Genomic DNA, 26,241 nt, shown 5'->3' with positions numbered 1-26,241 from the left:
CAGAAGTAAAAATCGCCTTTTCTTTTGTACATTTATAAATGAAGTGTAACATTTTTATTACAGATTAAGTTATTCGGCCGAAACATTAAATACTCTAAATCTTGAATATGACAAAGTGGCATGGGCGGCGACTGTTATCGACCAAAACTTTGTAGCCATTTATTACAGCGAGCTTTGGGCGATGTATCAGAATAATAAAATTCCACCATCGTCGCCTGAAGCTACTACTGTTTTGGATGGAGGCAAGGACATTCAACGTATATTGAGAAAGGTTAGTAAACATATTGGGTACTCGATTCTATAGCAGAGTATAAAATTCGATTAACTTCTGCTTTCGCGGTCCCATTTTTCAGTTTTTACTAAATGAGAACAGAATTGAATCCTGTGGTAATTAAACTCCAAGTCAACAAAAAGTATCTCGGTCGCCTCTAAGAGATATAACCAATTTGACCGTCTTTTGTTTGCACATATATATTTATAAAATATTCTTGTATTGATTTCTTCGCAATATAGAAAGATTATTATCATTGTGTGTATTAACTATTGCAGTGTTATGTTTCTATCGGTGAAATGGATGCCATTGATGGCTGCGGCACCGCCCACTTGACAATCGAAGATGAGAGACGGAAACACCTTATATATTCTGGCCAGTACACGGATGCGTTATTACTGCACGACATCGCGCTTTCCGGAGGAGATAACAATAATATGGAATTACATTGCGGTATTTTGAGATCACTTCAAAGGTCGGGGATGTACCATATAGCTCTACAGCACATTAAATCTCTGCCGGAATCTGAAGAACTAAACGATTTAAATTATGAATGTCTCAGTGCACTTGGTAAGTGGAAACAATTTTTATTATTATCCAATTAATGGAAATATTTCTCGCAAATAGAGTTGTGCTAGTACCACTGTATTCTTGTGAACATTTGTTTTAGGTGATTGGAGTAATGTTGTGGATATTCGACACATGCAAGAAAAAATTGAAGAAAGTAATTACAACCCTAATTCTATCATAAAAGCGTTTCGATATGCTTGTCTCAAAGATTGCCTGACCTTACAAGTAACACCAAGGTTGGATAACCGGCTCCTTCTGCCTTTGAATAGAGCTAAGTTGGCTGTATCTAAACTGTGTCAGGACCTTAACATGGAAAACTGTCAAAATGTGTATAAAGTATTAGCAAAGATCCATTTGTTTTGTGATATTGAAGATTATTTCGCCGTAAGAACATACGAACTTCCAATAGAATCGTTACTTAGCAAATGGCAAGTTGAGAAATTGCCAGCATTTCACGATTTTAAGCATTTAGAAGATCTTATATGTCAACGAAATCTGATGCTGGAAAATGCAGCAAAGACACATGACAGAGTTGTGAAAGATATTATGTCTTTACAATTAGAGTATGTTGGTGAGTAATTTATTTCTTTTGCTTTACTTGTTTTAGATACTTTTTTTGTAAATTGAATAATTATAATAAGAGTACCTAGTAATTAATGAATATGTGCTTTATTCCTCCATTTTGTAATATGTAGTGCTTATATTTTGTAAAGCCATGAAATTGTATACACTTATTTACAAAGCCGCTTGCTAAATGGCTTTGTAAATAAAAAACTGAATAAAATTTTTTACTTCACTAAATTCATTAAATACAAATTGACATTACATTGTGTTATTTATTTATCCTTCACATAATGTGAAGTAAATGATAAATTTAGTTACCAAGACATGCACAAATGTAAATAATATTTTTATATTTTATTGAATCCTCATTATTCATATAATATTTAAATTCAATTTTTTATTATGTTTAAATAATGTAAATTGTGTGCAGTAAATTTTATATTATATTTTGTTTGAAATATAATTAGTGGTTCATATTACAAATGAATACAAACTACTTGAAAACTTTCAGAGCTGAGTTTGGAAAATAAACGGGTGCAAATGGCGCAGCGACTTTTAGCAACAGTGAAAAAGTTGGAGTCGTCTGAACAAGTAATGCTATTGGAGAGCCAAATTTCCTGGTCTAAAGGGCATAATGATATCGCCCTCTCGTTATTACGTGAAGTGGTCTGCAATGACCAACCTTCAGCAATATCTTTGAGGTGTGTATTATATTTTAGCATAAATTAAAAATAATCGTTTTAGCCCAAGAGCCCACGACTGCCAGACATACGTCATTTTAATAAACGTGAAAGTTCTTGTATGTGTGTCCCCAACACAGGTAAGAACGATCCCCAAATATGAAACCTGGATCGTGGTTCCTTTGGCAGGTACCAGGTAACAAAGGTGTAAAAAAAATCATACCAAATTCGTTATTTTAAGAAACTCCATATTTTCATATATTGTTCGTAGCACTATTATAACTTGCGCTGCTCATTGCCAGACACGTAGTGTGGTTCCAACCCCCCGCCGGACCCCCCTAAACTATACTATTTTAGAAATAAACTTACGTCATTTTAATAAAGCTGAAATTTATATATATTATTGAGAGTTCTCTCAAAATGAGTTTCCTAAATTGCCAGACAGTTTTCTTGGTTCCTTATCCTACCAGACTTATTGAAACCGTATATTGGGTAACAACGGTGTATACAATTTCATATCAAATTCGTTATTTTAAGATGCTCCATTTTTTCACATATTGCTCGTAACAGTATTATAACTTGCTCTGCTCATTGCCAGACCCTTAGTGTGGTTCCAACCCCCCGCCGGACCCCCCTAAACTATACTATTTTATAAATAAACTTACGTCATTTTAATAAAGCTGAAATTTATATATATTATTGAGAGTTCTCTCAAACTGAGTTTCCTAAATTGCCAGACAGTTTTCTTGGTTCTTTATTCCACCAGAATCATTGAAACCGTATATTGGATAACAACGGTGTATACAATTTCATGTCAAATTCATTATTTTAAGATGCTCCATTTTTTCACATATTGTTCGTAGCATTATTATAACTTGCGCTGCTCATTGCCAGACACGTAGTGTGGTTCCAACCCCCCGCCGGACCCCCTAAACTATACTATTTTAGAAATAAACTTACGTCATTTTAATAAAGCTGAAATTTATATATATTATTGAGAGTTCTCTCAAACTGAGTTTCCTACATTGCCAGACAGTTTTCTTGGTTCCTTATAATACCAGACTCATTGAAACCGTATATTGGGTAACAACGGTGTATACAATTTCATATCAAATTCGTTATTTTAAGATGCTCCATTTTTTCACATATTGCTCGTAACAGTATTATAACTTGCCCTGCTCATTGCCAGACCCTTAGTGTGGTCCCAACCCCCGCCGGACCCCCTAAACTATACTATTTTGTAAATAAACTTACGTCATTTTAATAAAGCTGAAATTTATATATATTATTGAGAGTTCTCTCAAACTGAGTTTCCTAAATTGCCAGACAGTTTTCTTGGTTCCTTATTCCACCAGAATCATTGAAACCGTATATTGGATAACAACGGTGTATACAATTTCATGTCAAATTCATTATTTTAAGATGCTCCATTTTTTCACATATTGTTCGTAGCATTATTATAACTTGCGCTGCTCATTGCCAGACACGTAGTGTGGTTCCAACCCCCCGCCGGACCCCCCTAAACTATACTATTTTAGAAATAAACTTACGTCATTTTAATAAAGCTGAAATTTATATATATTATTGAGAGTTCTCTCAAACTGAGTTTCCTAAATTGCCAGACAGTTTTCTTGGTTCCTTATCATACCAGACTCATTGAAACCGTATATTGGGTAACAACGGTGTATACAATTTCATATCAAATTCGTTATTTTAAGATGCTCCATTTTTTCACATATTGCTCGTAACAGTATTATAACTTGCTCTGCTCATTGCCAGACCCTTAGTGTGGTTCCAACCCCCGCCGGACCCCCTAAACTATACTATTTTATAAATAAACTTACGTCATTTTAATAAAGCTGAACCTTATATATATTATTGAGAGAACTATTAAACTGAGTTTCCTAAATTGCCAGACAGTTTTCTTGGTTCCTTATCCTACCAAACTCATTGAAACCGTATATTGGGTAACAACGGTGTATACAATTTCATATCAAATTCGTTATTTTAAGATGCTCCATTTTTTCACATATTGCTCGTAACTGTATTATAACTTGCTCTGCTCGTTGCCAGACCCTTAGTGTGGTTCCAACCCCCGCCGGACCCCCTAAACTATACTATTTTGTAAATAAACTTACGTCATTTTAATAAAGCTGAAATTTATATATATTATTGAGAGTTCTCTCAAACTGAGTTTCCTAAATTGCCAGACAGTTTTCTTGGTTCCTTATTCCACCAGAATCATTGAAACCGTATATTGGATAACAACGGTGTATACAATTTCATGTCAAATTCATTATTTTAGGATGCTCCATTTTTTCACATATTGTTCGTAGCATTATTATAACTTGCGCTGCTCATTGCCAGACACGTAGTGTGGTTCCAACCCCCGCCGGACCCCAAACTGAGTTTCCTAAATTGCCAGACAGTTTTCTTGGTTCCTTATCATACCAGACTCATTGAAACCGTATATTGGGTAACAACGGTGTATACAATTTCATATCAAATTCGTTATTTTAAGATGCTCCATTTTTTCACATATTGCTCGTAACAGTATTATAACTTGCTCTGCTCATTGCCAGACCCTTAGTGTGGTTCCAACCCCCCGCCGGACCCCCCTAAACTATACTATTTTATAAATAAACTTACGTCATTTTAATAAAGCTGAACTTTATATATATTATTGAGAGAACTATTAAACTAAGTTTCCTAAATTGCCAGACAGTTTTCTTGGTTCCTTATCCTACCAAACTCATTGAAACCGTATATTGGGTAACAACGGTGTATACAATTTCATATCAAATTCGTTATTTTAAGATGCTCCATTTTTTCACATATTGCTCGTAACAGTATTATAACTTGCTCTGCTCGTTGCCAGACCCTTAGTGTGGTTCCAACCCCCGCCGGACCCCCCAAACTATACTATTTTATAAATAAATTTACGTTATTTTAATAAAGCTGTAATTTATATATATTATTGAGAGTTCTCTCAAACTGAGTTTCCTAAATTGCCAGACAGTTTTCTTGGTTCCTTATCCTACCAGAGTCATTGAAACCGTATATTGGGTAACAACGGTGTATACAATTTCATATCAAATTCGTTATTTTAAGATGCTCCATTTTTTCACATATTGCTCGTAACAGTATTATAACTTGCTCTGCTCGTTGCCAGACCCTTAGTGTGGTTCCAACCCCCGCCGGACCCCCCCAAACTATACTATTTTATAAATAAATTTACGTTATTTTAATAAAGCTGAACTTCATATATGTTATTGAGAGAACTATTAAACTGAGTTTCCTAAATTGCCAGACAGTTTTCCGGCGGGGGGTTGGAACCACACTAAGGGTCTGGCAATGAGCAGAGCAAGTTATAATACTGTTACGAGCAATATGTGAAAAAATGGAGCATCTTAAAATAACGAATTCGGTATGAAATTGTATACACCGTTGTTACCCAATATACGGTTTCAATGAGTCTGGTAGGATAAGGAACCAAGAAAATTGTCTGGCAATTTAGGAAACTCAGTTTAATAGTTCTCTCAATAATATATATAAGGTTCAGCTTTATTAAAATGACGTAAGTTTATTTACAAAATAGTATAGTTTAGGGGGGTTGGAACCACACTAAGGGTCTGGCAACGAGCAGAGCAAGTTATAATACTGTTACGAGCAATATGTGAAAAAATGGAGCATCTTAAAATAACGAATTTGATATGAAATTGTATACACCGTTGTTACCCAATATACGGTTTCAATGAGTCTGGTAGGATAAAGAACCAAGAAAACTGTCTGGCAATTTAGTCTTGAGAGAACTCTCAATAATATATATAAATTTCAGCTTTATTAAAATGACGTAAGTTTATTTATAAAATAGTATAGTTTAGGGGGTCCGGCGGGGGTTGGAACCACACTAAGGGTCTGGCAATGAGCAGAGCAAGTTATAATACTGTTACGAGCAATATGTGAAAATATGGAGCATCTTAAAATAACGAATTTGATATGAAATTGTATACACCGTTGTTACCCAATATACGGTTTCAATGAGTCTGGTAGGATAAGGAACCAAGAAAACTGTCTGGCAATTTAGGAAACTCAGTTTGAGAGAACTCTCAATAATATATATAAATTACAGCTTTATTAAAATAACGTAAATTTATTTATAAAATAGTATAGTTTGGGGGGGGGGGTCGGGCGGGGGTTGGAACCACACTAAGGGTCTGGCAACGAGCAGAGCAAGTTATAATACTGTTACGAGCAATATGTGAAAAAATGGAGCATCTTAAAATAACGAATTTGATATGAAATTGTATACACCGTTGTTACCCAATATACGGTTTCAATGAGTTTGGTAGGATAAGGAACCAAGAAAACTGTCTGGCAATTTAGGAAACTCAGTTTAATAGTTCTCTCAATAATATATAAGGTTCAGCTTTATTAAAATGACGTAAGTTTATTTATAAAATAGGATAGTTTAGGGGGGTCCGGCGGGGGGTTGGAACCACACTAAGGGTCTGGCAATGAGCAGAGCAAGTTATAATACTGTTACGAGCAATATGTGAAAAAATGGAGCATCTTAAAATAACGAATTTGATATGAAATTGTATACACCGTTGTTACCCAATATACGGTTTCAATGAGTCTGGTATGATAAGGAACCAAGAAAACTGTCTGGCAATTTAGGAAACTCAGTTTGGGGTCCGGCGGGGGTTGGAACCACACTACGTGTCTGGCAATGAGCAGCGCAAGTTATAATAATGCTACGAACAATATGTGAAAAAATGGAGCATCTTAAAATAATGAATTTGACATGAAATTGTATACACCGTTGTTATCCAATATACGGTTTCAATGATTCTGGTGGAATAAGGAACCAAGAAAACTGTCTGGCAATTTAGAAAACTCAGTTTGAGAGAACTCTCAATAATATATATAAATTTCAGCTTTATTAAAATGACGTAAGTTTATTTACAAAATAGTATAGTTTAGGGGGTCCGGCGGGGGTTGGAACCACACTAAGGGTCTGGCAATGAGCAGAGCAAGTTATAATACTGTTACGAGCAATATGTGAAAAAATGGAGCATCTTAAAATAACGAATTTGATATGAAATTGTATACACCGTTGTTACCCAATATACGGTTTCAATGAGTCTGGTATTATAAGGAACCAAGAAAACTGTCTGGCAATTTAGGAAACTCAGTTTGAGAGAACTCTCAATAATATATATAAATTTCAGCTTTATTAAAATGACGTAAGTTTATTTATAAAATAGTATAGTTTAGGGGGGTCCGGCGGGGGGGTTGGAACCACACTAAGGGTCTGGCAATGAGCAGAGCAAGTTATAATACTGTTACGAGCAATATGTGAAAAAATGGAGCATCTTAAAATAACGAATTTGATATGAAATTGTATACACCGTTGTTACCCAATATACGGTTTCAATGAGTCTGGTATGATAAGGAACCAAGAAAACTGTCTGGCAATTTAGGAAACTCAGTTTGGGGTCCGGCGGGGGTTGGAACCACACTACGTGTCTGGCAATGAGCAGCGCAAGTTATAATAATGCTACGAACAATATGTGAAAAAATGGAGCATCTTAAAATAATGAATTTGACATGAAATTGTATACACCGTTGTTATCCAATATACGGTTTCAATGATTCTGGTGGAATAAGGAACCAAGAAAACTGTCTGGCAATTTAGGAAACTCAGTTTGAGAGAACTCTCAATAATATATATAAATTTCAGCTTTATTAAAATGACGTAAGTTTATTTACAAAATAGTATAGTTTAGGGGGGTCCGGCGGGGGGTTGGAACCACACTAAGGGTCTGGCAATGAGCAGAGCAAGTTATAATACTGTTACGAGCAATATGTGAAAAAATGGAGCATCTTAAAATAACGAATTTGATATGAAATTGTATACACCGTTGTTACCCAATATACGGTTTCAATGAGTCTGGTATTATAAGGAACCAAGAAAACTGTCTGGCAATTTAGGAAACTCAGTTTGAGAGAACTCTCAATAATATATATATAAATTTCAGCTTTATTAAAATGACGTAAGTTTATTTATAAAATAGTATAGTTTAGGGGGTCCGGCGGGGGGTTGGAACCACACTAAGGGTCTGGCAATGAGCAGAGCAAGTTATAATACTGTTACGAGCAATATGTGAAAAAATGGAGCATCTTAAAATAACGAATTTGATATGAAATTGTATACACCGTTGTTACCCAATATACGGTTTCAATGAGTCTGGTAGGATAAGGAACCAAGAAAACTGTCTGGCAATTTAGGAAACTCAGTTTAATAGTTCTCTCAATAATATATAAGGTTCAGCTTTATTAAAATGACGTAAGTTTATTTATAAAATAGTATAGTTTAGGGGGGTCCGGCGGGGGGTTGGAACCACACTAAGGGTCTGGCAATGAGCAGAGCAAGTTATAATACTGTTACGAGCAATATGTGAAAAAATGGAGCATCTTAAAATAACGAATTTGGTATGATTTTTTTTACACCTTTGTTACCTGGTACCTGCCAAAGGAACCACGATCCAGGTTTCATATTTGGGGATCGTTCTTACCTGTGTTGGGGACACACATACAAGAACTTTCACGTTGATTAAAATGACGTATGTCTGGCAGTCGTGGGCTCTTGCTCTATTTTGATTATTGTTAATTTGTCTCGGTTAATAGCTGCCTTTTCACGCGCAAACAGGAGCGTTCGCGATTTAGCGCGGAAAAGCTAGCGAGCGAAATCGTAATTGTATTTAACTATTATTTGTGTTCACTATTTCACACGTGATTGTGCGTGTTCCATGTCATTTCACTTTATTTTTAAATTTATATTTTATTTAGTAAATATAGTAGTTTTAAGGATGTTCTAGTGTAATTTATATACATATACATTGATGGCGAGCATTATACTATCAATACAGAGTATTTTATTATAGCATTTCCAAATGAGACATGTTTTTATCTCAGAACTCAAAGCTGTTGTACTATAAAAAGTATAATTATTCATTATTTTTACTAGACAATATGGCTTATGGATGGCCGAGTCGAAATGTGATAGTCCTCGGGATATTATAGACAAATATTTAAAAAGAAGCCTCGACATTTTGAATACCACGGACGATACAAAAACCAGGTTGAAACTGTATAATGATATTGCAAAATTCAGTGATGTTGAATACAAGAAGGTTAGTATAATGTTAAATATAATTTACAAACATAACATTATTATACTTGAATCACATATTACTACTTCAATCACATTTATAAATGCATAATGGTCGATAATAATTTTTTCTTTCTTTCTTTCTTAATGCCACTCTATTTCTACTTCACATTTCGATAAATTTCTGAGTCATGTATAATATGTATAAATTTGTGAGCCGAAGTTTGAGCGCACTTGTCCGCTTACCGCTCATCCTGTAACTTTCCATCTATAAACGGGATGTTGTGGACGTCCAGAACATGGCGTAGATTCTAAAGTAAACTAGGCCCGACCTGGCAACCATTGGGTTGCCCTACCTAGTTCACTTTAGATTTTAGTGATTTCTTTAATAGGTTTTATTATGTTTATAATATATGTGCAGATGAATGATTGCGATGATTAAATATGACTATTTTTTATATTTTATCATTTTAGGTGGTGTCCTATATGAATTCTTCAATATTCCAAAACAAAGTAGAATGTTTAAATAAAATGAAGGACACTGTGAATTCATCTCAAGTTGTACAAAATGTTTTAACTGAGTAAGTAAGCAGTTACCAATTATACTGGTCACACAATTTTAGAGTTTGTAAAATAATAAAAATTGCTACATTCAATACATTCATACATGCAACGTAATAAAAAATCTATTACTATATTCATTTCAAGAGAGTTGCGATCTAGTCGTTTACTACCCCGATATACGCCCTAAAATTTTGTGTGGGAAGTTATGTTTCTAAAAAACTTCAGTGGAAGAAATCAATAAAAAATAATTCCGAGTGACGACATTAGTTTCCCCCTGCCATGTTGAATTCAAATATACGGAGCTAAATCTGGATATGTCCAATGTTGCGTTCAATGACGTCGACAATTGACAATACTTTGACTACTGGGATAAATGTCGTGGCAGTATGTTCAAGACAATGATTTTACAATATTACGTACTTTGTTTATTATTTGCTTCCAGTGAGGACAGAATAGCAGTAAGTACAAACAGAAAATTTATGCATCTGGAGGAAGCCGAAATCACTTGTACCAAAACTGAAAAAGAAAATTTTTTAAATTCTGCAATGAGGTAGAGATAATTTATTATATTTGATTTAATCAGAAATTAGTTTTTAATTTTAATTTTTGTAATTTATTACTTTTTATTTAGAATAGAATAGAATAGATTTGTTTATTCAATCATGGATTTCAAGGAAAACGAAATCGCTATCATAAAATAAACATGCTGACATTAGAAAATTTGCCGAAGTCGTGAAGATAATAACAAAATACAGATGAATAAATATAGGTATTTAAAAAAGTAGTTAATAACTAAATTCTAATAATAAAGTTTAATAGTGTTTTTTTCTTTCAGACATTATTTACTATCTTTGCAACAATGTGAAGAAAACATATTGTCTGTGTTCAGAGTGATATCTTTATGGTTTGATAATCCCAGTTTGGTGCTATTAGAGGGCGAGCACAAGTTTCAAGATTTATTAGATAGAATACCTTCTCGCAAGTTTATTACCGTTCTGCCGCAATTAGCCCCTCGTCTTAGCAATGAAAATACTGCGTTTGCTGAAAACTTACGAAAAATAATAAGTATGGTCTTTGTTTCGTTACAAAGTAATAAACTATAATCTGCTTGTAAGAATCCGACTTGAAATTAACTATTAATAAACACCTTCTGTAGTTTAATAGAAGAAGATTCAATGTTCACGACCTTTTTTACTATATAGAAAAATTCGGATTAAATATTATAAGTTCACTTTTTCCTATGTAAGTGGATATGGTAAACAAGCTCATCAGATAATAAGGGATAACCTTCGTATAGAGCATCAGGAAAATCACGAATATAATCATATTACGCTCCTAGTATCTCACTCAAGCGTTGGAATTGATTACTATTTATAATAATACCAGTGGAGAACAATGGAATAGAAGCCATTTTTAGTTCGAAAAACGGATTTAGATGGCGTCATTGGTATCGAATGGAATCAACATTGTTTTGCAATCGTTTAAAACCCAAAACTATGTTTTCAAAAAGGTTAAATCTATTTTTAAAAAGTCATATATAATGTTAAAATGAAATAATGCGTTTCAAAAAGTAATTTTCATATATTTACTCATTTTGTTGTTGCCCTGTATTTGATTTCCATTGCTAATTGGGGCTTATTACTTCCAAAATACTCTCATAGATGGCGCTGTTTTCATTTGTATCACCGTATTTTAAATGTTTATTTTATGTTTTCAAATAATAAGTACTTACTATATTATTATGATAAATTAAACATAAAAAAAGTTTAAGTAAATATAAAACAGCTGAACAAGAAAACAATATTATTCCATCAATACTTATTTAGAAAGTGTTGTCATGTTAAAAATAAATGCATAGATTTATCGATATTTTCGAATCATCGACAACAGGATGGTGCTTTTAATCAGTCTTTGCAAACAGTAAAATTTCATCATTTTGTATTATACTCTTATTTGTGGAACGAATTGCAATGCATAATTTTTACTCGACGACGGCAAAATAGAGAGAATTTGACAGGTATGCAAGTACTATATATTTATCTGTCCGCTCATAACTTCGAAACTTGGAAGAGGGAAATAATTAGATTGATCCGATACAAGTGCACTCTATTATATCAACCTCCACGCGGTCACCCTGGTAATTATGGCAATTAATGACATTAGTGATATTGTTCTTCTATTAAAAAAATAAATACCTACTTATTGTAATTTAATGAATGAGAATTGAATGTGGTATAGAGTATATAAGGTCAGCTATACCTTCATGAAACTTCAATAAACAAGTGTTATATTTTATCTAAATTACTGGCATTGATAGCTAAATATGAGGATCCTCGAATTTTTACAAATACTTATAAGAAACTTTACAAATACTCGAATTTTGCCTTTGTAGAAGGATATTTTCAACCTTACTAATTTGTACAAGATTTTGAAACGGTAATAATTCATAATACTTTGATATACCTACTATTTATGATCATTAGTTTTTTAATATCTCCATTCGAGGGTAGGTTATTCATAATTTATATTATTAGATCACAAATAAAAATATCAATTTAAAATCGAAGGTTGGTCAATATTTTTTTATTATATCGAAATGACAACGAGTACTGGCAACATAAATGAAAGGTTAAAAATATAAAATATAGGAATAAAAGAATAGGATAATCGACTTTACGTCAAATGCTTAAAACATATTTTCATTAGCATTGGATTTTTTCTCTTTTTTCATCATTTAAGTTAAGTAGGTACTTCAATTCAACTTTTCCTGTTCAGAGTTCATTGCACTTCTTATTTTTTTGCCAAACTCAATAATTTAAGTGTGTCTAAGGATGTTACTACAAATATTTAGTAAACTATCGTGTCTTTGAGGTTTATCTCATACCAGGTATAACTATAAGTTGTTAAAAACTTGCATATGTATGCGTATGTATCTTTCATATTAAAATATAATAAACATAGGTACTTGGTGACCGCTTTAATGTGGTATTATTAAGTTTTTATTATTGTTATGAATGTAAGTTCAAAAAACTAACATTGATTTTATAATTTTTGATTGATTGAGAAAATACTGAAAATTATGAATTAAAATAAAGTACTAAACAGTAGTATTATTTTTATATTTTATTAGAACTGAATGAGTATGATGTATGAATAATATATTTATTGTGCTAATAAGGTTACAGTTTAGTTACTTTCATGTAAATTCATTCATGTAATTTCATGAAAATGTAACATACTTGATATTGTTTTCAGATTTTCCTGACATCACCAACTTAATACTGAGCAAAGTTTAAACAAATAAGAGATGATATTCTAAATCTCCTAGTCATTCAGATGAAGATAAAGAACATTTTTACTGTAAAGAACAGGAGTTCAAAAGAATAAGAAATATATATATATATATTTGAACATTTTCCTGTATAAAATAATAATGCAAGTAAAAATAAGAGAAAAAAGCAGAAGAAAAATCTGTAAATTATTAATCACAACGCAATTAATAATATAATTAAATAAGTAAGAAAGCAATGGACTAGTGATGAGAAGAAATTCCAAGTAATTATGTTATGTGTAACCGACTGCAAATAAGTTTATGATTTAAGCACATGATTGTTATTATATTGCTTCATCAACAAGTCCAGGAATATTTTGTGTACCAGAAATTATTTATGAAATTATTTTGAAGAAATAATTGTCTTGATATTGATTTATTTGGAATATAATATAAAAATAATAGAAGTGTTTGAAGTTTTAGTGGCATAACAGACAAGCAGTGAAAGAAATATTATTGTAAATTATTAACAATTGTTTATTCTGTGATTAATAAATTATTTAAAAGTTTTTTATTACCTGATATAAAAATTTTATGTTCTTCAAGTGTTGTGTTCATGCAATGTTAGTTTCACCTCATTCGATTTAAAATGTCAAGAATAATTTACTACATAATGATTTTGTATTAGATGGTAATCATATATATTTATTAATGCAATGTGTATAATAATTCCCATTTACATCAAAAAACTTTGTGTTAATCTATATTTCTCTCTATACATAATATTTCTCTGTCTATAGACTTTGGTCATGGAATACTAATAAGATATAAAATCTAGAGACTGTAGTATAACACAGCATCCCAAAACTTTGTATTTAAGTCATATAAGGACTTAGTACCTACCTAATGCTTGCTACTTTTTTAATCAATTAATTAATTTGATCTCAATCATCATAATGAACAATGATGATAATGTTGAGAATGCTGGCAATGATGAATTTTATGGTGGTCATAAATAAATACCACCGTCACTATCGTCAACAGTCATTATTGATCTCATCATCATCACCGTTACCCTCCCTCATCCATATTGTCAAAAGTTACTACCTACTATTATTAACTGAAATGGTAAATAAGCTGACGATCCATCCAACCACGACGCTATCCAACGTACATACATACACATATATTATTAAACAGCATTACAAACACTACGTCATCATGTCGTGCCCGCTATATCCCTCATACGTTATCATTCTGGAGAACATAGATGTTATGTCCAAATACCTACCCTGTAATTTCGCAGCTTAATTTCAACTGAATAACAACTTACATAAATACAAAAAAACTAGCAGTGAAGGCGTAGCTTGTAGATATCGAAGGTTCTACAAATAGGTATAACATCAAAATAAGTACCTACATGTCATTAGCACCGATGTATTATCCCTGAAAGAACCTATACATATAACAGATTGATGGTTTGCAGATATTATTTTCGGTTTTACAAATTGCCAGTTTACCATAATTAACTATATATTGAGAAATATTTATTAGAGAAATAATTATACACTGAAAATTATATGAGGTACCCATATGTACATCAATTGATTATAGCTAAAATCTATCACTATCACATAACAATTTAAATAAAAAAAAACCGTATTGAAATCGGGCTATTCGTTAAGGAGCTATTGCTTCTTAACCGATAGCCCGATTTTAGTGCAGACGCGTTACGACAGATCTTCGTCGGGAGATTTTTGAGGGGAGAGGATTTGAGATATTACATATATATACATTAATTGCAGATATCGGAATGATATTTCAATGGAATACAACATCTGAATTACACCACAACAAACGAAAGTCATATGTCATATCCGCAACGAAGAAAATATTCAATCTATTGCTATTTTATTAGTATTCTATTGTATTTGTTGCAGAGAGATGCGCATTGGAACATCCGCATCATACGCTTCCAATTTTGTTTAGTTTAAAAAATTCTGATAAAGACCAATACATATTGAACTTTAGCATCGGTGCAAGCAACCGAACACAGTACAGCCGCTCCAAAGAGCCTCGCGTGATGGCCGCTGAGAATCTAGTGAGGGAAGTAGCGAATGAAAGTGACCGGCTGTCTACTATTGTATCGCAGATGGAGAGAATGTCTGAGGGTCAGTTACTTTTCATACTAAAACTATGATGAATGGTATAGTCAAAGTAGCTATACCTGTCAGTCACATTCACTGCGTTATTTCGAACCAACAAACAGATTCCTATATGCTTTTTATATAATTTAGAGAATTTCTTCTTTATATCTATGCACTGTGTTCGCTAGTGTATAAATGGTGTCATCAAATTCCTGAAATAAGTTAGAATGTGAACATATTTTTTGCACATTGACTTCTATCATGTGACTGTGCCGTTTGTATTTTGTACTTAGATATTCTGTAAAAAAATCATAAATCAATTATTCTGCCCATCATTACCTGAAACCTAAACACAAACAGACGAACAGACAGTAATCACCTTTTCTTTGAAAAAGTTATTTAGTTTTGTGTGTATTGACTTTGAGAAAGAAACTAAAGAATAGGTAAGGGAAGATATATATTCTTTAGAATTAACACTGCATAACATTTCTGATTTAACTATTATATTTTTAGCTATGATTAGTTTTGCTAATTACAAAGTGAAGTCGAAAGAACCGAAACAAATAGTACCGTCAGCTGAAAATATTACTAGCCTGGGTCGGTTGGATGCCATAATTATACCTACGGTTTCAATACCAATTAGAAATGATTGCAATTACAATAATTTACCCAGTAAGTATAAACGTTTGTGTTTGTGATCTCTATATATATATATATATATATATTAATTTTGGCCTTTGTTTCCATATTTAGAGAACGACTGTACCAATTGCATTTATCTCTATTTTATTGTTTCGTAATACTTTGTTTAAGATTCTTTAACAATGAAAATTAAAAATATTGCACAGGAAAATGAAAATGTCATAAAAATTGACAACTATTATAACTTATCTCGTTTGATACTTGTTTGACATTCAGGACATCATCAGATTAGATCATGCGAATCAGCTAATATGTAAAAATAAAAACTGGTATGCCGGTCAGATGTGTAATATTTATTAAAGTTAGAATATAATTCATTGTCTTGTTACATTTTATTTTACAGCTTTAGCATCATTTGATAAAAATTTCGAGTTAGTGGGCGGCATAAATTTTCCTAAAAAAATAAGTTGCCGAAGTTCTGACGGAAGCCTAAAAATTCTACTAATAAAGGTAAATGTTTTGAAAGGAAATTTATATTTTTAACACCTATATTTTATGTAAATTATTTTTATGAGGATAGGGGAATATGGACTTTTATTTTGCCTTATTATAACAATTTAACTTTCAGGGTAAAGACGACCTAAGACAAGACGCTGTAATGCAACAAGTGTTCAATATTGTTAATACTTTATTAGAAAAAAATGCAATAACTAGCAGAAACAAATTGACCATTCGCACTTATAAGGTATGTACACCATCACCTTTAATCCTAAAAAGCCCAATGGTCAATTTTAATGGATGTCTTTTATTCCTTTGGAGCAAATTTCTTAGTTTGAAATAGATGTACTGTAACACCGTCGATATAAATAAAGAAAAAGAGCAGAACAGAATCAAAGACGAAAATATTCCCCTGAAAATAGAGAGCATACAACCAAATTTGTATTTTTAAACATCAGTAATGTTATTAAGAGGCCTATTACAAAATGATGTCGCTCAACTTTAGGTTTAATCGCATGGATTTACGCACACACGCAGTAATACACGCACACAGACGCAAATAAAATAAATTTCTAATTATTTATGAAATTATTTTGAGCGCAATCGGTGTGGATTTAGTATGAACCATTTTGATCCTTGTAATATTTTTATTAATAATGTGATATGTTTCTACTTAACTGAGTAACATAAACTACTTATTGGATTTTTTTAAATAACGTGATTTATCTTAATTATCAAAGTGCAAAAAGTATGGTCATTATTATGACCATATTTTTTTATTATATTATTGCTAGAGGGTTGATGTCAGGATGCTGGCCGATTGTACAACTAAAAGCCAAAACCTTAAGTAATATGAGTAACAAATAATTGGGATAAGGACAGGAAGATGAAATTACTATAACATAAATTTATTAATTAATTCTTCTTACATATTAATTCAGTTTATTTATTAATAGATACAATAGAATTTATTATAAGAGTCGGATACATTATTGCCATATTCACTTGTTCTAAATATTATACTTAGCAAATAATTATTTTATTTATATATAATAGTTGTGTTTTCAAGGCTTTGTTTTGATTTAAAGGTCCCATCCTTATATGTATATTAGGTGTGTCCGCGACTTCGTCAGCGTGGTATAATGAAATTGACCAAATATTTGATATTTTTGATATTTATTTATTCAGTAACAATTTATATTGTGTTTGAAATTATACAATTTTTGCTGCTAAGAAATTCATCAACACTGTAAAATGATTGCTCCAACAGAAAACAACGCAACCTTCTCCTAAAAAGCTTCCAATTATGTATTTTCTTTAAACTATTGGGCAAAGAGTTGTAAAGCCTTACTGCTTGGAAACCCTCACCATGCTTCACAATATTAAGGGTTGGTTTTATAATGTTAGGGTAATCCATTCTGCGAGTACTTTCCCTTATGTCTCGATTCTCCCTGGTCTCACTACCAACAATACTTTTTACAAAATCTGTTAATAGCACCAATATGTATAAGCATGGTACAGTCAAAATTCTGTATTCTTTAAAATATTGCTTACAGGATTGCACTTGTGGTATACGGACAATAGTCCTAATAGCTCTTTTTTGTAATATAAACGCCTTATTTATATTGTATTTATAACTATTGCCCCAGAACTTTATACTATATCTAAGTTTTGATTCCACTAGAGCATAATAAACAGTCTTCAACTGATCAACAGTAAGGTCATCTCTGAGACTTCTAAGTGCATAGCATGCAGAACTGATACTATTTTCTATTGAGTTAAGTTCACGTTTCCAGTTCAAATATTCATCCAATTCAACTCCCAAAAATCTGACCGATTCAGCCAGATCAATTCTTCTACCATTTAGAACAATATCTATAGTGTCCTTAACTTTCGCTGTACTTTTGAATAATAATGCATGTGTTTTGTCTATGTTAAGTATTAAATTATTCGCAGAAAACCAAGTATCGAAAATGGAAAGTAAGTGATTCGTCTTCTCAGTCAGTTCATGTAAACTTTCAGCAGAAACGATAGCATTTGTGTCATCCGCGAACATAACTACACTAGCATCATTAGTAGAATGTGTGATGAAATCTGCTAAGTCATTAATAAATAAAACAAATAAAATAGGTCCCAGAATTGAACCTTGTGGCACGCCTCGTTTTACTGTTGTCATTTTAGATGAATAAGTAACTTCGCAATTATTTTCAACATTCTTAATTTCTACATATTGTCGTCGATTTTGCAGATAAGACCTAAATAATTTTAACTCTTGTCCTCTTATGCCATAAAATTCTAATTTTCTTAACAGGAGATCATGATCGACAGTATCAAAGGCCGAAGTTAGATCCAGAAAGAGGCCTATGACTTTTTTCTTTACATTTAATTTACTTAATATGTCGTCTAGCAGTATACTAATTGCATTAGTCGTTCCTATATTTCTTTGGTATCCAAATTGTCTCTTATTTATAATATTGTTGTTCATCAAATGTTGCAATAGTCGCTCTTTAATTAATTTTTCAAAAATTTTAGATAACAATAGTGGCAAAGAAATAGGTCGATAGTTATTCGGATCTAATTTTGAATTCTTTTTATGTACTGGTATTACTTTGGATATTTTCAACTGATCAGGAAAAACACCTTCCTCTAGACACATATTAAAAAAGTATGCTAAAGGCAGTGCTATTTCTTTATTATATTGAAGTATTAATGTAGGCATTTCATCATATCCGCACGATTTTTTAGGATTCAAACTCCTTATTACTTTCAAAACTTCATCCGGCATAATAATTTCCCATTTAATGTTATTTTCTACTCTAATAACATTTTCATGAAGATATTTTAAGGCGTTCTCGTTATCACTAATTGGTATGTCATTACTTTGGTCAAATTTTATTGAAAACTGTTTCACAATGTCAGTTGGATTAATTAGAATTTTATTATTTACTTTAAGTTTAAAATTGTTACATACACTTAAATTTTTAGTTTTATTTCTCTTGTCATTTACTACTTTCCAAATGCCCTTAGTATTATTTTTAGCTTTTTTTATATCTTTCTGTATTGATGTTTTCTTGGCGTACCTTATAACCTTTCTATATAGTCTCATATAATTATTACGATAGATCAAATAACTTGGATCATTATTTGATATGTTAACGTCAATTAGAAATCGCTTCATCATACTAGATACTTTTATTCCCTTTGTGATCCATTTAGATGCTGTGTCATTTGATGGTTTAATTCTTATATGATTTTTTTTAAAACAATTTTTAAATATATCTACAAATTTAGCTATAAAATTATTTATTCCCATTTCTAACCAATTTATCCCATTAACGGTTTCAGTAAATTTTTGTTTATTTTTTTTTGAAAAATTTCTTTGATGTCTTATCAAAACTTGTTCCCTATTTTTATTGTTAGGTCCTATTTTTTTAGTTGGAGGAAGCAGAATAAACCAGCATGCCCATCAGAAAGGCCGTTATGATCTACATCGGTTTTTTTAATCATATTTTCATTTACATTTGTCAATATGTTATCAATACAGGAATGTGAATCACTACGTATGAAAGTTTCTTCAGCAATAAGACTTCTGTAACCATAACAGTGTAGCAAATTTATAAATTGTGATTTATTTCTATTATTTTCCAGCATATTTACATTGAAATCGCCACACAGAACACAGTTTTTATTAAAAAAATATTCTAATAACTTTTCTAATTTTTCTAAAAAACATTCATAATTTTTTTCATTTGGGCTACGATACATGCATAAAATACACAAGTTTGTTTCTATATCTCTTACACCACAAACTTCAATATATTCCTCCTTGTTCATAGGCTGACAAATTGTTAATTCTTCTACATTCCTATCTTTTAGAGATAATAATAGGGATCCACCTCTTTTTTTATTTATACGAAAATTAGAAGATGCTGTTTTATAATTATAAAAGTTAAATACGGGCAACGAAGTGCCAGTTAGAAAATGTTCAGTGATACACACATAATGAATGCTTCTATACAACGACTCTAGATATATCTGTAAATCAAGTATTTTATTGCTTATTCCACATACATTTTGATGAAATATATTTAATTCAGTTCTATCGTATTTACTTTCACATTCAACTTTAGTTTTACATATAACATTATCCAAAATTTTATTTGCGAAGTAAACGACTATCATTGTCTTGGTCATCCACTATTTGTGTACTATTTTCCACTGTACTCTTAGCTACATCAGAGTTATCTGTTACAATATCACTTATGTTAGTTTGAGTGCCAACATCTACAGAAGTTAATGTACATTTTAAAAAATTTTGAGATTTAATATAGTCATTATAATTCTTTTTATAACTGATGCTCAATATCTGTCTTAGTAATGATCTACATATATATAAATTGTTACAAAAATAGTTTGTATCTTCATTTGCACATACATTCATGAAAATAGCATTGTCAAAATGTGAACATGTCAGATTTATAAGGGCGTTGAGTTTATGGACATTCAAAGATCTGTTATACGGAACATTGCACAATAATACATTTGTACTCCTTAATTGATCAAGATAATAATACATATATGAATGGGTTTTCGTCGGATTAGAGTCATTTGAACCACCTAATACGATCACAAAATCTGATTTAGTTAAATCTGTGCAGAGAATTTTGCAAGAATTTAGGATTTGATCCATTGGAGCATAAGGCTTTATGATTGATGTTACTATATATCTATCACCCAACAGCTTTTGCAAGGTCGTCCTTATTCTCTTGCCTTTTTCATCCGCAAACAATAGTACTTTATGCTTCGAAAATGTTGATTCCTGAGTATCAATAGTAGCTATAGTTGTATGTTTCTTTGAACTGCTTTTGTTTGTTGAAGACATGTTGTATTCCTTGCCCTCGACGTCATGCATTTTGGTATTATCAGGCGAGCTAGTAATTACAGGTAGACTTATATTTGTTGCATTCATGTCAATTTGTCTAACAGCATTTAACGTTAACTGTTTTGGTGATGTCCTAGGGAATCCAAATTTTATATTATTTGCATTTATATGCTGTTTCATGTTTCTGTAACGCGGTGAGTAAGCGGTGAGTAATAAAGGAAATATATTTAGATTATAACCTAAAAAAGTTTCATTGTTTCACTTAAATTATGACGATACTTTTATACAACCTTTCATCTCCGCTTTTAATCCCTTACAATACTTTTTTTCGCACTATAAAGTAGTCTATGACCTTTCTCAGGGTATACTATCTGTGTATATGTATATCTATCTATATAGACTTCCTGTGTATATATATGGTAGTGAATTTACAGGGTACAGGAAATAACACCCGAGTTTTCAGGAATGGCAACGCATGAGGGATACAATATGCTGATATGAACATGTCAGGTACTGCTCATGTATATAGGCGACGGTTACCCCTTTCCGTCGTCGGAGAGCCGTCAGCTTGTTTGCCATTCTAAGTTGTAAAAAAAAGCTTCAACTGCTATCATTGCTGTTCCTGCATCATTGACGTCGCCGCATGATATTGGCTGATATTGCTGCTTCTCGTTCTTGGTTGGCCGATTCTTGATTCTTGATAAATAATTACTTGTTAATATCAAACCTTTTTATAAATTATTACAAGACGCCTCATTGATTATATGTAATGAAATCATCATGAGCTATAGAGATTTTGGACAGAACCTTAAAAACACCTCTGCTCTCATTGGCGGGATTACTTTTATACTTTTGCTGGAGATTTCTGAAAGACTCTCTGTGTCATTAACATCGTCTCCCTTATGGACTTTAATTGAAAGTTTAAAACTACTGACAAATTTGAGAGCTCATTTTTATGGAAGCACAGATAGTGATTTCCCACACTAAATGCTCAAACTTGAGGAAAGAATTTCTCAAAAGCATGATCTAGTCATGGAATTTATGCCCGCCGAACATGTGCAATGGTGTCCCATTGGATATGTTGCTTACTAAAGAATTGAAAGACAATTTAATTGTAGACCATTATAACCGGCACGTTAGCTGGGCAACCAGCTTATATACCAAGAATACCGATGATTCCAACTGATCTGCCAATACCATTTTAACGGCTTCAATTTCCGGTTAAAATATCTTCTACACATGTAATAGATCTATGTATGTTTTGATCTTAAAAAACTACGCAGATTTTGATTCGTTGTTATTTAATAGACAGAATAGATAGACTCAAGAGGAAGGTTTATATATAACGTCCCAATACTGTACACGGATCTTTAAACGCGCGATAACCTATATATCCCATATACACGCGGGCGAAGCCGCGAGCTAAAAGCTAGTCTCTAAATAAAAACATTTATAATGTTGTTGACTTTTCACCCAAACACGCATAATTATTTGACATAACTGTACAGTAATGAAAATCCAACGAGTATAATAACAGAATGGCTGCAATTTAGAAATATCTGTATTGTGTAAAATAAAATAAAGTAAATTGGATAAAATATCTCTAAACATTAAGGAATATAATTTATATATAATTTAGTAATTTATTTACAAACCACATTGCATACTAGATAATATAACACAAGACAAATGTACGTAAAAATAATAATGGTATTTTTATAAACAATAACCCTATTTTAATTTAGAAAAAAACTACAAAATAAACATAAAGTAAAATTGGTTTACATTTTCCTCTCAGATAAGCGTTATTTTTAAAAATACTAAAATGTTCTCTTTTTTAATTTTAACAATTAATTGCCATTAGTGTGACGAAATACTATGCTCTTGTGCTTTTCGTAGTCCAGCAGGGTAGGTAGGTTTTATTTGTAGCATAACTGTACTTTTGTCTCTGGCATGCTAAAATAAATATTATATATATATATTTAACAACAACTTTAAATTAATATTCGTAGAAATAAGTATGTATTAGCAAAATTAATTAAATATTACTTAAATTATCAAAATTGCTTAGTCGCACTATACTAATGTTCTCTGACAAATGTTTACGAATGTCTTATTGTAGCGGTGTCGTAAAAAATAGCATAGATAATACCTCGACGAGTGCTAGCGCAGCACTGAGAATTTACTTTTGGCGCAACGGAATTTATACAACTTTAAATTATTATTATTGTTTATTTTTTTCTTAGAAACTTATATTTTTTTTTTATATTTCTAATTTACAAGTATATTAACTTTATTATTATGTTTTTTTTATGCAAAAATTTCGTTGTATTTATGAGAAAATTAGAAATGATTATGGCAAAGTTTTGTTGAAATTTCGGGTTTAATTATGATTAATTTTTTAGATATTTAAGTTGAAAAAATGAAAAAAGGACGATGCTGTCTCAATTTATAAAGTAATTATCAAGTTTTAGTAAAGATATCATATCAATTTATGTTTGTTTATTAATGAACGACGACCCCAAACTTCTGTCTCTTAGCGTTTTTGAATAAACTATTTTAGAAATTAGGAAGACTAACAAAGAGAAAATTAACATTTCAAAGATGTTGTTTTTAAGATCAGATATCTATCTATATAATTCAGGAATCAAAATGTATATCCGACTCTTAATTTCTTAGAACCAGAACCCCAAAGACCCTGCTTTTAGGCCGAAAAATGTGAAAGGCCTCTTAAGAAAAATTATAATATATTTTGTAGGTTTTCCGTAGGAAAATTCCGTATTTCTAATTATAAAATAAATATTGTTTTTATTATATTTGAAATATTTTTAAATTGTATTCAACCATAGTTGCGCGCGTAATGTTACAATGTGACGAACGATCAAGGTCTATTTTCTATTATGCATTCTCGTCTCTGCATACTACACGGTCCTCACCCTAGCGGACGAGGGGGAAAGGGGATTGTTAGTAATGTGGACTAATAATCCTATTGCTAGCAATGTACCATGTCAGGTTGACCTCCACGCGGTTCCCCCTGGAAACCATCGTGATAAATTCTTGGTGAATTTGTCACGATGGGCTAACTAACCTAACCTCATAATAATATAATATAATAAAAATGAGTGTTTTTATTCGCCAACAAAATGCAAAGCAGTTTGGCGATAATTGTAAAAATAAATTGTATATTACATATATATGTACATTAAAAACTATACTTATAAATAAATTAAAAAATTACTTAATCTTATTTTCCTCCCCTGGTGCCCCGCCAGCGTAAGCCGTTTAGTGCAGGCAGCTGCACCATTCCATTATCATTCATAAAAAAAACACCCTAGTGGACGTTACCCCTCTGACGGCAGAAACCGCGATCTCGATAGGGATCGTCATGCATAAATAACAAGGACCGTATTTGAGTACTTTTTCATCAACTAGTTATTACTACAGGTTGTACCAATGTCTCGACGATCTGGAGTATTGGAGTGGTGCGAGGGCACGATTCCCATCGGTACCTATTTGACTGGAAGTAATGGAGCCCATGTACGTTACAGACCTCAGGTAAAACAATTATTTTATTATTGTTATAAAAGGAGCTAACGTTAAGAAATGTATAAGTACACACCAAATTGGCACCGTTTTATTCCTTGCGTGATGCATTGAATTTTAGTGTAGTATTTTGCATAATATCATCCAGCATTACAAATGAAGTATTAATGATCTTATATCCAAAAGTGACTTAAGTAGAGTAGTAATGTTTAGATTTCTATTTATTTTGATTTAGATATAAATAGTTATACTTTGATTATGCCGCAATATAACAATATCTACTAGAGTTATGGGATGTTTTCAGGATATAACAGGAAACGTTGCTCGGCAAAAATTTGCAAAATGTCATGAAGAGGGAAGAAGTAATGACATAAAATTGAGAGTTTTCCTAGGAATCTTAAAAGAATTTAAGCCGGTGTTCCATTACTTTTTTACGGAACACTATTTAGATCCGGTTACGTGGTATGAGCGGCGTTCATTATACACGAAAAGGTAAGATAAAACAAATTTATAATCGAAAACGGTTAGTAATTCGAAATTCTAAACATCTATTTGTATATAATTATTCTTCTTCCAGTGTCGCTGCGTCTTCTATGGTGGGTTACATATTGGGATTGGGTGACAGACATGTACAGAATATTTTAATTGATAAAAAAAGCGCGGAAGTGATACACATAGACTTTGGTAAGGGTAAAATACGCCTACAATAATCTGTAAAAAAAGACATAAATATTATTTGAATATTTATATCTTTTTTTTACAGATTATTGTTTACTCAATATGTATTGTGAACTATACATATTTGAGTATTTTTTTGCAGATTATCGTAGTCTATTGTCAAATTAAATAATTACAAATTGCAATAATTTTATGATCGTACTATGAATGAGTCGTGTCGTATCAAGAATTAAAGAGCATGATGGAAGATCGCGGAAAGTGGCAAGAGCTCCACCGACAAGAGCGTAGCTCTTAAATTATGAATGAATGAACTATGAATGAAATAACTCAGTTCTGTAATATCTCCATGTAGTATGAGCAATTGTAGTTTTTTGGCTTCAGCATATTTAAATTTTTACCCACACCACCTTATTAAAAAAGATATCTCATGTGATTAGGTGACAGACTAATATGATATTGCGATACAAACATGTTATTTATTACAGGTTATGCTTTTGACCAGGGTAAAATTTTAAGAACCCCAGAAACAGTACCGTTTCGTTTGACACAAGACATTATCGCTGGATTTGGCTGTAGCGGCGTTGAGGGAATATTTAGAAGGTAATTGCACCGTAACGGTTATATGTGATGGGAGCATAGTGATTATAATTTGTTGCCAGATGCTGAATTAAGTTGCAGTAATTCAGCAATATAAAGTTTCTACGGTAAAAGAAATATCGATATTAAACTAAAAAATTATCCGTGAGACGGCGGT

The 26,241-nt window shown here is 31.8% G+C and overlaps 1 protein-coding gene across 1 annotated transcript in view; it reads left to right on the top strand.

Moving 5' to 3' along the window:
• LOC131853495 (serine-protein kinase ATM-like) overlaps positions 1–26,241 on the top strand; it is a 40,770-nt gene that overhangs the window by 12,846 nt on the left and 1,683 nt on the right. The window contains exons 19-34 of the mRNA XM_059204387.1: positions 64–271; positions 550–841; positions 942–1,412; positions 1,917–2,106; positions 9,119–9,284; positions 9,737–9,843; positions 10,269–10,376; positions 10,662–10,891; positions 15,038–15,268; positions 15,758–15,916; positions 16,290–16,396; positions 16,515–16,631; positions 24,711–24,821; positions 25,114–25,301; positions 25,387–25,493; positions 25,973–26,087. Of these exons, the coding sequence (XP_059060370.1) occupies positions 64–271; positions 550–841; positions 942–1,412; positions 1,917–2,106; positions 9,119–9,284; positions 9,737–9,843; positions 10,269–10,376; positions 10,662–10,891; positions 15,038–15,268; positions 15,758–15,916; positions 16,290–16,396; positions 16,515–16,631; positions 24,711–24,821; positions 25,114–25,301; positions 25,387–25,493; positions 25,973–26,087 (2,907 nt within the window). The remainder of the gene's footprint in view (positions 1–63; positions 272–549; positions 842–941; positions 1,413–1,916; positions 2,107–9,118; positions 9,285–9,736; positions 9,844–10,268; positions 10,377–10,661; positions 10,892–15,037; positions 15,269–15,757; positions 15,917–16,289; positions 16,397–16,514; positions 16,632–24,710; positions 24,822–25,113; positions 25,302–25,386; positions 25,494–25,972; positions 26,088–26,241) is intronic.

The sequence above is a fragment of the Achroia grisella genome, unplaced genomic scaffold (assembly GCF_030625045.1).
Source record: "Achroia grisella isolate CSIRO2021 unplaced genomic scaffold, CSIRO_AGI_Agris_v1 utg903, whole genome shotgun sequence".
Taxonomy (NCBI): Eukaryota; Metazoa; Arthropoda; class Insecta; order Lepidoptera; family Pyralidae; genus Achroia; species Achroia grisella.
The sequence above is the reverse complement of the archived record's forward strand: the minus strand, read 5'-3'. Positions and strand labels throughout refer to the sequence as shown.